The following is a 16,128-nucleotide window of genomic DNA, read 5'->3' on the forward strand; positions in this document are numbered from 1 at the left end:
GTCAATGGATAGAGACTGAAACCCTACATAGAGGGTAGTATGCAAAGAGGCACAGTGGAGTCAGTAAAACTTTATGATCCTATTTGCTTGGACTAGAGAGGTCAGGTTTTCGTTAAGCTATCGACGTTAAACTTAGCATTTATATGTTGTACCATAGTTTACTTTGGTTTTTATTTCATTATTTTAGTTTTGATTGAATTATTTTCTTTTCTAGATTTTAGGTTTATTTTAGTCTTCATTTAGGTTTAGGTTAGTTAGGTTTGAATAAAATTGAAATTGAAAAAAAATGAAAAAATCCAAAAATTTGTCCCAATGCTCGAACCTGAGAGTTGAGGCTCGAGCATCAATACCTAAAGCTCGAGCTTTCCATCATCATGAAGTTAGAAATTGATGGCGGCAGGCTCAAGCTCATACCCTTAATGTTTGAGCCTGAGGTTCTAAAAGTTTTAAAATCAGGAAACTGAGTACTCCGTCGCCTAGAACAAAAAGGAAAGTCATGGTTCTTTATATAAGCTCTTTAAATTCTCTTCCTATTCATAATCGGTGCTAATTCACATTCTTGTTCCAGATTTGCAGGAAATATAGAGGTAAACTTCTCTTTCTTATTCCTCTTTCAAATAGAATTTCTTGGGTTCATTAATTGCATAGATCTAATGAAGGAGAGTATAAATTATTCTTTAAATATATGAGTCTATGAATTTTGTTCATACATCATCTACATAGACTAGTTGTTTAGATCTACTCTTCATTGATTTATTGAGCAAAGTTCTGTGATCTGATTCGGTGAAGTCCAGGTAAAGCTCGAGCTTTGCAAGTTTAGGCTCCAGCATCAGTTACTAAAGGCTCGAGCATCAGTACCTGAAGCTCGAGCCTTGGTTGGCAGATTGCAGAAACTGGAGATTTTTTAGAAATTTGAAGGTTTATCTTGATAATGGTTCATCCTACTCCTGTTAAACGAGCTAGAGGGATGAAAGATGTGTTGCCAAGTGTGTGGCAGACAATTCTAATTTCTTATGAAATGACCTTTGATTATCAGGCATTCATTAATGAAATCTTTTAGTTACAGGCACTTTCTTCATCTCATGGTCCCTATTACTCAGGTTGCTTATCCTCGTCTTGTTCGTTTATTTTACCTCAATCTGGTTTATAGTGAGGATGACCTTTGGGAGTTTAGGACTAGAATTGATGGGCATGATTTAATTATTAATCCTGATGCTATTGCTACTGCTCTAGAATGTTATAATGCACTACCAGAAGTAGTAGATGAAAGGCGTAACTGTCCTACTTTCACACCTTTCCCTAGGGTACCAATTGCTGAGAATTTAATTCAGAAGCTTTGTGATGGTCGATTTACTAGGAGAAAGCGTAGTAGTACTACCAAAGCCAAAATTCCTAAGAGGTTGTGGATTTTAATTCTATTATCTCTACTAGTGTCCATCATCTTGGACATAAAAATATTAGGAATACTAATTTTCTCTAGGCCCTTTATGCTATTCAGTTTGAGCATTGATATTCGTTCCCTAGGATAATTTTCTATCAGCTACTGGAGTTTTGGTCTGAGATTAGACCGCATAAGGATATTCCTACACATGCTCTGCCTTTTCCATATATAATTACTAGGATATTAGAGCTGCAAGGTTTTATGGTGAGTTCGAAAGAGGAATCATGTGATGAATCTCCACAATTTGGAATGAGGGAATGGAATAAAGTATGGACACATATGCCAGCACATCGGAGAGATGCCATAGATTTTGGTGATGAGGGATATGTAGTGGTTGTTGATAGGAGAGTAGATGATGAGGCTATGAATGAGGAGATATATCTTTCCGATTATAGGCCCCAAGTTAGGAGGAGACCAGCTCCTGTAGCCCAGTCTAAGAGTTCTTCTCAGGCTAAGATTTGAGCTTTACAGGCCAGGGAGGCCGAGCTGTAGGATGGTCAGACAGTGCTGCATCAGATGTTGACTACGCAGCAGAGCATATTGGAGGAGTTACTTCGCCACACTCCGTACGCTCCATCCACTTCTTCCTTTCCACCACCACCACCTATGGATTAGTTTTAGGACTTCTCTATATTTTTGTTGACTAGGGTAGTCTTTTTGTTGTATTTATTTCCATATGATGTATACCTATCCTACATCTTTCTTTCAGAATCATTGTACTGATTTCTGATATATATACATGCTTTTTGGTTATATTATCCTTGTGTTTATATTTCTCTATGCTTACTCCATATACGTGATACTTTGATATGTGTTGGAGTTTATTGATTTTGCCAGATACAATAGATTAAGTTTGGGGGTGATTTTGAGAGGAATCACTATATTGAAGGAGTCGATACTAACAACTCATTTTTACCCATCTGTGCCGTATTTTGTCATTTCTTTTCTAGTCTACTTGTATGGTAATATCTTTCTAACTCTCCTTTATTCTCACACATTGGGGACAACGTGCATAATAAGTTTGGGGGTAAAGTTGTGGTTTGGAAATTGTAATGTTGTGGTTTGGAAATTTTAATTTTGGCTTAATCTACTTACACAAGGATATTCGATAGTTGATGATATAAGCATATGTTTGAGTTTGTTGATAGTTATATATTCTATTTGAAGTCTGATGTTGGTTAGAACTGGTTTGTATGCTAAATTATTATGAAAGGGATTACTTGAAATTTTTTTGAAATCAGTTGGTGGTATGTGGTTCACTCTGTTAGGATGATTGTTGTTTAATGATGTTGATCTCTAAGATACTACACTTTGCACATATTCACACTTGCATGAATTCTATGGGGTAGAAATTGAAAATCTTGTTTTGTTTTGAGTTAGACTGAGATGATCAGGTAGATTTGATATTTTTGACGACCAAGGTATAAAAAAAAAAAAAAAAAAAAAAAAAAAATAGAAACACAGAAAAATTTAGTATGTATGCAAAGTAACAAAGAAAAAAAAAATCTTCACCAATATGAATGAAAAATAAAAAAACATGATGAAAAACAAAAAAAAAGAAAAAGAAAAGTAAAAAAGGATCAACTTCAGGTTTATACTTGGATTGCTTGAATGATTAAGTCCTTAGGGGTGTGTTTTGACACCTAATACCCTAAGATCGTCTGGTCTGGGAGTCATTCATTAAAATCTTGTTACATAAGGGGTTTAGGTTACCTAGATTACTTGAACAATTAAGTAAGGGGTGCTTTAACACTTAATGCCCTAAGACCATCTAGTTTGGGAGTCATTGGCTGAAAGTTCGCTACAAGGGTGATTTAGAAAGCTTAATAAACCTGAACATTGCACAGTATCCTTTTTGAAAAATGCATACCCGAAAAAAAATAAAATGCCTTGGGAGTTGGAGTTTGAAAAGTCTGCCTGTGAATTAAGGAATAGCAAGGAACAAATGCAAGTATGGACAATAAGCCACGCGTTGAATTGTAGGATCACTTTCAAAGTATCTTTAGAGATTAAAATTGTTAAATGAATAATTAAACTGATATGTGGAGACTATGGTTACTTAATTGAAATTGGAAGTTGAAAGTTTTTCTGATTCAATAATTGGTATACTTGTTGTATTTGACTAATTAATGAACTGCAGGAATGATATGATTTGAAAACAGACTTGAATAAGCTTAATGTGCATTTAAGGCACTGATTTGAGAAGTTTGTGGGTATCTTCATTGGAAACTCTCACGAGACTACAACTCGTCTACTAGGGATAACTTAGGGGTTTAAAGGCTTGTTGCATAGGCTAAATGCAATCGTGATTCCTACGAAAGCGATTTTTTAATTCTGTATTGCTAAGGGACTAGCAATATGTAAGTTTGGGGATGTGATGAGTGCTAAATATATGCATATTCAAGCCCCTAAGTACGTATATGTTAAGGCCTAAAGTGATACTTTTATCCATAATTAGACTAATTTATGTTTAATATGTGTTTGTAGGTACTTTCGCAGATAAATGGTTAAAACTGGGACTTTATGATGATATCGAAGCTTATAGAGTCGTTGCCGGTCATTCAGAGCAAGCCGAGAGCTTAAATGGTGAAGTTTGAAGCAATTAAAGCCTTAGAGCTCAAGCCCAAGTGTTGAGGCTCGAGCATCACAACAAAGAAGAGAAAAAAAGTCAACAAGGCCCAAATGCTCAAGCCTTGTAACTTGATACTTGAGCTTTACCATAGGGTGCTCGAACCTTAACAAAGGGTGCTCGAGCCTGAACCAAGGGTGCTCGAGCCTTGACTCTCAAGCTCGAGCATGAGGCGTCGGAAATAAAAGAGTTGATTTAATTGAAAGGCAATACTCCCAGGTCTCGTGCCTTACCTCCAGGATCGAGCACCATCTACTAAGGATTGAGCATCATCCACTGATGCTCGAGCCTTAAGCCTTAGATGCTCGAGCATGGTACCTGGTGCTCAAGCCCAAGAAGTTTGGATTGAACAATGTTAAAAGAGTTCAACCCAAAAATATTCAAAGTGTTGAAGAAAAAGACGCTTTGGAAAATAGTTATAGAAAATTGGCTAAGTGTCAAAGTGAAGATCGAACACCATTTATTGAAGCTCAAGCATCCATCCAGAGAAGCTCAAGCATTGTTCCTAATGCTCGAGCATGAACCCTAAAGCTCGAGCCCCTGTTCCTGAAGCTCGAGCCTTCCATGACATGTCAAATTAAAAGTTACGGGATTGCTCTCTTTACCAGCCGTATCTCGTCCCAGTTGGGTCAGAAGACCTAAAAGCCCACCAAATACTATTTTTCTTGATAGAAGAGGTCCAAAAATTCAATCTCTTTTGATGGTGTTATTCAGAAGGCTGAAGGTGTGGTGGCTTTTAGGGTTTCTACAACCTTAGAAATGAAGATCTTGAGAAGAGAAGTGTTGTCCGTGACGATGGAGATGAACTCAACACAGATGATATCCAACCTTATCATGAGTAGCTAATTCCTCTCTTAGGGGACTGATGTAACCCAACCTAATATTATGGTTTGATTGTTTTAACTCTGGGTTTTATTTAACATATGGATATTTTTCTTGATTATATGACTATGAGCACTTGAGACAAATCAAGTGGTTTTCATGCTTTAATGGATTATAAACTGTTATTCCCTTGTCTTAGATGTAATAGTTTATTCTTTATTCCTAACCTATCTTGTTGTGCAGTATCTGGCGGAGCCCTGTTTGATACAAGAATAGAGGTCATATAATAGTACTTTCATGTTTTTTACAAAAGAATGTTTTCATAATCTATGCTTATGAAAGGTGGTTCATTCGCAAAGTAGTTAAAGTAGGTAGAGTAGGTAGGCGGATAGTCCACGCTAACCGCATATAGGTTATTGTTAACTAATCTTGTAAAACATCTTTCTTTAAAACCCGAATTGAACGAATGTTATTGAGTTCAATTCTTTTGAAAATTATCGTTATTAAATTCCCAAAGTTAGTATAATTAATCATAATACGATGGTTGTAGTGAAGTCAAAGCCCTAAGACTTTTTCTCTCTGATCATTTAAATTAGTTTAATTTATTCTAGTTAACTATTTTGTTATAATTTTAGTTTGTTAAATCGTGACAACCAACAAACTCTAGTTACTGTCAACCATAAGACGAAATTAAAGACTAATGCAAATCTCATCTCTTTATAGGTTCAACATCCTCTTTGCATAGAGTTATCCTACACGATATCGTTCTGTTGCGAGTGGGTATTTTATTATTGTGAGATATATGAACAAGAGGTAGAGAGGTCCCACCGGGCGTGCCAAAAATTTGTACACACAAATTTTGATTCCGAAAATTCAGGAATGAAAATAAATGCGATAACAATAATTTTATTAAATAATATCAAAAAATAAATGAGTACATTTTTCTGTTTGGCGATTCTATTATAGTATAGAATCTTCCTCTGATTGAATCTCCTTGGAACGTTGGTGCAAGGGCTTCAGAAGCTTGATCTTGGACCGGTGGTTGAATTGTATTTGAGTTCTTTAAAATTGAAGAAAACTCAAATGGATTTATGAACGAGGGCCGGTGAAGCTTGATCTCGAGCGCTGGATTTGAAAGTCTTCGAAGGAAAACGACACTTATATGCTTGTTATTCTTCAGAATCTTTGAATGTTGAAGGGCTTTGATGAAGAACAGAGTAGGTGTGGCACACTTGTTGTTATTGTTCTTCAGAAACTTTAGAGTTTTTGTTGAGTCAGAGCTTTAATGTTCTATTTGTCTTTTTCTCTATGTGTCCTCAAAATCTGAGGGGTGCCTTGTATTTATAGGCCAAAAATTGGGTTATTCAATTTGGAAACTCCCCAATATTGTGCGATTTTTCCATAAATAAGGGATTTATTTCCTTTTATATGGAAATCAATTCAAATTGAAATTTGAATTGAATTTGAATTAAACCGCCATTTTCTTTAAAGGTATGCACCTTTAGGATTTTGATACGTGTCCATTGATGGGACCCGTATTTGTGGAATTTAATTAATCAAAAAATATTTGACTTCTTGACTAATCGGACAGTGATTAAACCATCACAAATTTTAGGCATCTACACTCGTTAAGGCCCAATTGTATTTATCATTTTATACTAAAAAAAGTGTAGCCCAAATCAATATAAGTTTGGCCCAACTCCCATAAATTCATTAATAAGACCCAAAAATTATATAATTCATCAGCCCAACGTCTAAATCAGATTTAATCTTAGCCACTAGGCTTCAATACATCTCAACCGTTGGTTCTGTTAAGAGATAAAATAAACCTAAAACTAGATGTCTCCAACTGCAGGACTCCTTCTTCAGACAGCTATGTCGCAAGATCTCGCTTGCAGCAACCCTCCTAATGCAACACAGAACTCTCCCTCCCGAACAGATCTTAAGGTTCAGTAGTACAACATATGTGTAGATCGAGTTGATTTTGCATAAAGAAATGATAAAACATTGTAAGCTTTGATTTTATCTTGAAAATATGTTATGTATTTTTTCTTTTTCTTTCTAATTGGAGATGGAGCTTCGATAAATTTCTTTCTTGTCGACGACGATCGGATTTCATGGAAGAAATCATGCTGATTTCTTGAATCGGTAGTAATGATGTATGTAAACGAACCAAGCCGAGCCGAGCCTGAGCTTGTTGAATTTCTGTTGAGCCCAAGCTCGAGCTTGGCTAGGCGAAGCGAGCCCGAGTCCTTGCCGAGCTGGAGCACCTCTCTGAAGTTCACGAGACGAGCCTAAGCAAGCCAAAGCTCAGGTCGGCTCAGTTCATTTGCAGCCTTATCTCTCGTGAAAGGAATTATAATTATTATTTTTTTAGCAGAAAAAAAAAATCAATAATTTTTTCATATTTACCATTATCAAAATTGTTGTCAAATGACGTACAAACAGCTACCTTTTATAGGACATCCTAGTGAAGGGAGTACTTGTCAAAATGAGGGTAGTATAAGATTGTTTAATGCGAAATTAGGGTCCAATAGAATTTTTCTACAACTTGAGGTAAGTGTTGTTCTTTATATTTTTATGCGTTCTATGATGCTTGCATATTTCCTTACAATTGTTATAGCACCTTCTAATGCTGCAAGAGGTGGTTTATTATCTTCTTGCTTCTTTTTTCATGTCAAACTTTTCTTCTTCTTTTTTTTTTTATTTTTTTTTTATTTGTTTTGTTTGTAATCTTGTTAAGAAATTCACTCTCATACAGGGCAAAGCCAGAAATATAAAGTTAGGGGGCCAAATTACTAGTATAAAATTGAATTTTTTTTTTTTTTTTTTTTTTTTTTTTATTTTAAATTTGAATTTGTAACAAATTTTTTTTAGTGCATTTTAGACTTTTTTTTTTTTTTTTTTCGGTTAACATGTCTATAAATAATATGTAAAAAAAAATGGAGAGAAGAACATATGATGATAAATGAGGTTGTCAAATTAAAATATTTTTTTCCATTTTGAATTCATAACAAACAATATATGTGTGTGTTTGTGTGTGTGTATAGTGTGCGCGTGTGTATATGCATAGAGTACTATATAATAATAAAACTGAATATTGTATGAAGGATATGAATAAGACACTCATATGCTATATCAAGATTGTAATAATAACCTTTCAAAAAAAAAAAAAAAAAAAAGATTTGTTAAACTTTGAAGAACACAAGCAATTTCTTTTGCAAACCATCTTTAATAACTATAAATAAGTAACAAAAATAAGTATTTTTTGAAAATTTGGGATGCCAATTTTAATTTTTCTATAGTAAATTACCATTAATAATTATAAATATAAGTTACAGAAAATTTTGAGTGGGCCAATTTAAATTTTTCTACCTCTGCCCCTGCTCTCATATGACCTCTACGAGAAGTTCAACCTCGACATACTTTGAAAAGTGAGAAAATATCATGAGATTAAAGTCTTTCGTAATTTTATTGTAACGAATTTAATTTTTGTGTCAAAACTTGCCGATCAAGGTGTAATTTTATTTACCGAGTCTTTATCACAAAGTTGAAAAACTAGTGCAAGGATACTGCCATACAATACACACCAATCAACTTCACCTAACACCTAAACACCTTTTGATATTCGAGAGGAAAAAGTAAAAAAATAATAAATAAAAAAATTCACCTAAATCGCGTCAAAAGAAACACTAAGCTTGCCAAGACACATGACTTATTTTTTCAATCTTCTTTATCATAAGCCATTTCTCCGATTAGATTCAATTCTTTAAAATTATTTCCTTGTCATCCACCTTTTTATCAATTATTTTATATTATATATTTGTGAAAAAGAAGGGTTGAACTAAAAAATAAGGGAAATTAAAATATATACATATGTGCATATATAATTTTTTTTGGTTTTACTTACAAATTCTAAATTCCTATTTAGGGATACTATGGCACTCCAGAAAATTAAATTGTTTGTTCTCAACATTACCAAATGAAATAAAATTCTCAATTTGCAATTCACACTTGAAAATAATTTTATTTAAAAAGGTTCACACTCAAAATTGAGCTTTTAAAAATTCCAGTTTATCAAATTGCAATTTAAAAACTCTCAAATCTTATTATAATCAAGATTTAGGTAGGGTAAGCGCCACCCTACTTTCAAATGATGAAAGATTTCAATTCAAGGAGAAAGATTTCAATTCAAGGAGGGTGCAGTGTAAATTAAAAGAATAAAAATTCAACTAACATGACAAATGTAGATTGTTTAAATAAAGGGATCAAAAAAAAAAAAAAAAAAACTACATATGTGTCTTTTTTTATATACATAAGTGCAAAAAGAAGAATTTAATCTTTTTATAAAGGAATTAAAAGAATTTAAAAAGTAAAAGGAGAAGTTAAGAAATAATTTTAAAAATTAAAAGGGGGCATGATAAAGAATTCCCCACCCAAGGCCTACATTGGCTCGACCCATGGGAGTAATACAAGTGGCTTGTGAGCAATATATTTTAAAAATAAATAAATAAAATAAAATAAAATATTAAAACTTGTCGACCCTTATTTTCGCTGATAAGATTGTCTTCTTCCAAGCATTTTCTTAAATAAAAAAAGTAAAAAGAAATCTAAAAAAAAAGACTCCGTAAATAAAAATCCACCACCCATGTCTCGCAATCCAAGGATCTCTCCATCGGTGAAGTCCCATTTCTATTGTTCTCCCCTTTCTTGGAGCTTCTAAAGCATACTGGAAGACACAATTTTCTCTCTATAGGATCGATCTTTAATTTTCCCTAATTTTATATGATGTTTAAAAGATGATGAGTTTCATTCAGACATATCATCATGAATTCTTTGTATCCATCAATCATGGTGAGATCTGAAATTTTACATTTGACCGCATCATAATAGAAATCTCAATACAGTAGTGACTAGGCACCTCATAAATCTTTCGAGCCACATTTGTTGTTTGAAGAAATATTGATTCTCTTGGTGGAACAAAAGAGGAAACACTATGTTTATTAACGGTTCAAAAGCATAACATCCACCAACAACAAAAATATTATTGAGCACGCCTCGTCTTTTCTAGAACTGAGGTAAAGATTTTGTTTAATTTTCGATTAATTTTTGTTTTTATGTATTTTAAGTCTCGACAAATTCGATTTATAAGTGATTCAGATCCCAATTTTCATTCTGATTGGGTATGATTTGTGTTTAGAACAAGTATTCTTACAACTTTGATCGGACTTTATATTTTAAACATTTGTGAAAACAAAGTAACATTTGCACAATCAATAAAATTTCTCAGTTTTATATATATATAGATATATATAGTCCGGTCCAGTTACTCGTATGCAGGGAGTAATATACGCGACTTCTCGTTCCTTTCTTTTGAATGTCCTGCCAAATTTTTTTTATTATGTTATAATAAATTTGATATTATTCTATTTAATCATATGGATTATAATTGTGTATTAAAATAATGCTTTTATGATGGTTTTATGTATTAGAAGTGAATTCTTTTGACAGTTTTTCCTTTTTTCTTCTTCATTTTTTCTGTTACCTCTTCTTGGCAATATTTGAAAAAATTTAAGAATTATTTTATACCATTAGTTGTGATTATAACTTCCAAATTTTTTTTGTCTTCTTTCTTTCATTTTTTTTTATAAAAAACCTCAACAATTGGAAAAACAAATTGATTACACAAGGATACGAACTAAAAAAAAATGTCTCCCATGTGAAAGCTATCCATAGTCATGGTATGTTGAGTCAGATACTAACCTCCACTAACAAAACTTACATTGTTTGAAGAGAAACTTTTTCACCAGAACATAAATATAGAGAAAAGATCTAGAAAAAAAAAAAAAAAAGTAAGTTTTCTGTCAAAAATTTTGTTCGAAGAGATTTTTTTTTTTTTTTTTTTTTTTTTCGGTAATAGAAGGACTCTATTATTTTAGTGGAAGTATTTATTTATGTTTTTCATTATTAATACCTCCTTATTATAATGTATTTTATTTTCTTTAAAACACTCAAATTAAGTGATTTTGGGGTCTTAAAAAAACATAAACAATTAAAAATAGTATATTGCTCCTTGCACACCATGGAACAATTGAACGGAAACTGTATATATATATATATATATATATATATATATATATATATATATATATATATATTTAATCGGATCGGATATAATCCATATATGATTTGTTAAGGTAATGGATTATTAAATTCGAATCATTATCGGATTTTTTTTCAATCTATATCCGGATAATCGGATTAAATTCGAATCGGATTCGAATCAAAATTCAATCTATTGACAGGTCTAGTTGGTAGTTTTAAAAAAATAATAATAATAAAAAATAGGAATAAAAATGGGTTGGTAGTTAAAAGAAAATTATTGGGTGATTTTGTAACGAGAATAATTTAGTGCATGATTATGTACTGTTTACTGCATTAGATGCTGATAGATTATATACCTTTGATCATCTTTCTAATTCCCAGTTTGGCATTATGAAGAAATCCACATAAACAAGGTAACATAATTCTGTAGCATTTTCTTAATATTTTTTTGTAACTAATTACAAAACATAACTAGGAACCTTTTGGTTAGATTTTTCCTAGTACTCATTGTTGTTCCTTATGTTTATGTTCCCGGACTCATCATATTAGATATGTTCGGAGAAACTGTTTTTAGGCTTGATAAAGATCATTTGTTTTTTTGTTTTGGTGTGGAACTGCAACTTTAGCATATATTGATATGACCCCATAACTACAATTACAAATGAGTAGCAGCAATTGGTAAAGAAGTATACAACTCTAGATAGTTCAAAGGTTTATAAATTTCCCTACATTAATCTCTCGGCTTCTCCTTGACTACCTCACAATGAAATTTTCTTGTAAAGTGGTCTTCCACATAATTGTTAACGAAGCCATAAACTGCAGGCATATATACACCAGAAAATTACTTAGGTAGCCTTAAAAATGAGTTCAAGGAGGACAACTCCTTTTCTGGTCCATACAAAAGCCCTGGATTAATTCTTGATTGTCTCCTAATTTTTTTTTTTTTTTTTTTTTTTTTTTTTTTTTTTTTTCATCCTGTTGAGCTTTTCTGTTATAAATATAAGTAAAAAACAATTTTATGATTGTTCATCATTTGGTTTTATTACAGGAGACATTTAATCCCAATCTGATTAAAATTTGTTAGGCAGGGTTTTTGGCAAATTGTTTAATTGCATCCGCAAATTACAAAAGGTTTGATTCAGAGCCTACATATATTCGTGTGTATGCACAAAGAAAGACAGATAAATGTGAAGCAAAATCAACAATCATCAATGTCAGAAGATATGATAATTGAGATTCTTTTGAGCCTTCCAGTGAAATCACTTCTGCGATATAATTGTGTCTGCAAATATTGGTACACTCTCATTAGAAGTTCTACGTTCATTAATAAGCACCTCCACCATCATAGCAACAAGTCTCGACTCCTTGTTCAACATTACATTGACAGCACTGAAACAAATGCAATTGCCTTGTACCCAGATGAAACGCTTTCTAATTTTCCCCTCATATATCGTGATATTCAGATGCCCTGTGAATCACGTGATATTGTAGTTCACTATGATGGCATACTTGGTCTTTGGGAATGGGATGATGGCATAGTTCTATGGAATCCTGCTACAAGAGAATTCAGACGCCTCACTATGCCAAACCCCAACATTCCATCCAATTTTAGCGCCGATCAGCATAAATTTGGATTTGGGTTAGATCCCACAACCAATGAATACAAGCTGGTTTTGATTCGAACGTATTATTATTCTGAAGGACATTACCCATATGATTCCGCAATTATTGTAGTATATTACATATCTACTAATTCGTGGAGACTTTTTGAAGCTGATTTGAGTCGAGTTGCTTACGTGCATGATTCTATATATAGCACATGCTTGAGCGGACTATATTATTGGCTGACTAGTGAGCTTGGTTGGCATCAGACACACTATTACAATGCGATCCTTACATTTGATTTGAGTACTGAAGTTTTTGGAGATATACCAGGACCTCAAGATATTCCCAAATCAAAGTTGGGGATTCTCATTATACACAATGATTCTATTTCTGTGTTATGTTTTGATCCTCGTGAGGTTCACAAATACTTTGACATATGGGTGATGAAGCAGGAGGGGTGTTGGACCAAAGAATTAACTATCGGGACCCTTGTAGATGTTGAAAGGGCACTTGGGTTTTGGAAAAATGGTGAGCTTTTCATAGAAACCAGCACTTCAGACTTAATTTTATACAACCCTAATATCCAAGAGACTAAAGATTTTCAAAATCGTGGACTGTACAAGATGGAACGCCTTAGGATTTTTATTTACAAGGAGAGTCTCGTTTCAATTAATGGAGGAAATGAAAGCTGGGAAAGGAGATAATGTGTAAAAATGGCTCTGGTTCAAGATTTTTTCACCTTACATCCTCCCGTTATATTGGCTTTATGTTTTCTTTTTCTATTGTTTATTAAGTTCGGTTCGTGCATGTCTTCGTTGGAGCAACAAAGAGTAAAAGGGGAAAGGAAGGAAAGGTAAATTTATGAGTCATTGATACTGAATATTTTTTTTTTCTAATCTTGGTGTGGTCTAGTAATTGTTTTTATGTTGTCTAATCGGTTCAATGTGTCCCTCCTCAGAATATATCCTTTATTTTTTAGGTTTTTTTTACCAAGTATAATAGCATACATTGGAGGTTACGATCCTTTATTCTCTAGCTTGTCCTCCCCACCTTCATTGTTATTGTTATTTTATTATTATTATTATTATTTTTTTATCTAAGGATAACAAAATATCCCGTCCGGTCTGGTACCAACCCCACCCCACCATGGGGGTGGTTAAATAATTTTGGGGTGGGAATAGAGGTATTTTTTATTTTTTATCTAAGGATAACAAAATACCCCGCCCCGTCCGGTATCAACCCCACCCCATCATGGGGGTGGTTAAATGATTTTGGGATGGGAATAAAGGTTAGGGTTGAAAACTTGCATGATATAATATTGTATATACAAATTCAAAATGTTATACAATTTGGAAACCTAAACATGAGAACTGTTAAAACGTTGTAACGTGATATCTGGAAATTGCGTTACAACGTGATATCGGGAAATTATTGTAACATAATATCTGGAACGTATCTGGGAACTGTTGTAATGTAATACTCCTTTTGGAGTGTGATATGACGAACATCCATCTTGAAGAATGGATTGGAGCAGTGTTTTTCCCAAAGGCTTAGTAAACAAATCAATAAGAACGCGTGGAAACAAATAATGTTTTGATGGTGCCATCTTTGATTCTATCACGAACAAAATGACAATCGATTTCAAGATACTGAAGGCACAATGGAAGCATTTAAAAAAATTTAGGAGCGTAACCACGTGATTTTTCATCAAATCAAGAACTATTGTAAAAAGATCTCATACTTTTGGCTATTGAATAATCGTCGTATACGGAAACAATATTCACTTTCTTCTTTCGCTTTGAAAACTAAAGAGTCTTCATCTCTATGATCCCAATGGTAAGTTTGTGGAACCCTAACCTTCTCTCTCACTCTCTGTATATTGTATCGTGTAACAGAATAATAATTGTATCATAGCGTTACCGAATATATGACTTGAGAGAGTCGGTTAAAAGTCTAGGGCTGGAGATGAGGATTCAAGAGGGCTTCCTTATCCTAGCTCCAATTGGACAGAGATAGATAAGTCTATCATATCCAATTAATTACAATAAGCACCACAATAATATTGTAATTGCACTCTAGGATTTAGAAATTACGACAAGGCTCTACCTACTAAACAATTACATATAACCCCCTCCACTACCAAATATCCATAAGTAGCCCTAGGATAATATATACTGTCCCACCTAAAGCTTACTTATATTTTATATTCCTTGAGTAACTAATTTAATCCTTATGATCACTGAATTAAATTATTTTATAAAAAGGAATTTTCCAAAATAAATATTTTTCTAAATAAATAATAGAAAAATAATTTAGTAAATATTTTACTAAAATGCCCTGGCCAGGTTCCATTGATCAAACTTATTAAATTGCATCAAGGGGATATTCTAAGTCTTATAAAGAGTGTGGATTCCATGTTGAGCATTTGTGTTCCCAGAGCTCCAACATTAGCCACCCAAGATACCGTGGTATTGACCTTAAAAAAGATCTCACACATTGGTAAGTCAAAGTGACTAGTACTGAAACTTGAGTTCATTAAATCTCTCAGGATTTAGAGCCTATGAATTTAGTAGATAAGAAACACACCAGAATAATGACAGTACATTGTATGGTGTGATCTTATGGTGATCCAGTTCAATGTACTCCAAGCACACTAACAAACTACCTCAGAGTCAACTACCCAATGGTCGAGACAAACCATCCTATCTTATAGAGGTCAAGTGTGTTACAGTCTTACAGATAAAAGTGCCCAACTTTTATCACTGACTGCAAACAATGCTAAGGTGTAAGAAACCGGTGAACCCAAATCTCCTGCATGTAAATCTCATTTACACACTTAAGTCACCTATAATGCAACTTGAGGACTATAATGCATCTCATACAAATATATGTAAAGCCCAATGCATGAATATCATATTTATTAATAAAATATCGAATAAATAATAAATAATTGGCTTGTAGGGCATATTTTCCAAACAATCTCCCACTTGTACTCAAAACCAATTACCATTACATCTAACACCCATCCCTTCAATATGAGACTTAAAAACCCCAGTAGGTAGAGTCTTAGTGAAAGGATCTGTAAGGTTATTTGCAAATGCAATCTTAGTGACAACAATATCCCCATGCTGAACTATTTCTTTAAAACATCACCACACTTCCATCACTCTTCTTGTATACACAAGGCCCATTCAAATTCTAATCATGTTCAAATGATTTAACCACGATCAAAACTAATGTTCCAAGTCACAATCATTTGTAACCTTTTCATAAGTATAGAGGGATCTTGCTCTTCTGGGATTACCTCGTCAGACTTTCCCAAGAGCGTTAACCTATCAGATAGCCTGATAACCCTCCCACTACGTTAAGGTTCCGATATAATAAGAGATTCTGGACTCGTAGTTTCTGATGTCTCATTATCCATAACTGTCATATCCACTCTTGGATTAATTGGTGTATTTATTATATCCTCTAAAACAACCATACTTCGAGGATGGTGATTCATTATATAATCCTCCTCGAGAAA

The 16,128-nt window shown here is 33.4% G+C and overlaps 1 protein-coding gene across 1 annotated transcript; it reads left to right on the forward strand.

The window, feature by feature from the left end:
* Positions 1–12,208: 12,208 nt before the first annotated feature.
* Positions 12,209–13,306, forward strand: LOC132316149 (putative F-box protein At3g16210). The gene has a single exon (XM_059814660.1). The coding sequence runs from the start codon at positions 12,209–12,211 to the stop codon at positions 13,304–13,306; it is 1,098 nt and encodes a 365-aa protein (XP_059670643.1).
* The last annotated feature ends 2,822 nt before the right edge of the window (positions 13,307–16,128 follow it).

Source organism: Cornus florida, unplaced genomic scaffold (genome assembly GCF_030987335.1).
Source record: "Cornus florida cultivar Cherokee Brave unplaced genomic scaffold, ASM3098733v1 CherokeeBrave_3.0.0_Hap2_Chr07, whole genome shotgun sequence".
Taxonomy (NCBI): Eukaryota; Viridiplantae; Streptophyta; class Magnoliopsida; order Cornales; family Cornaceae; genus Cornus; species Cornus florida.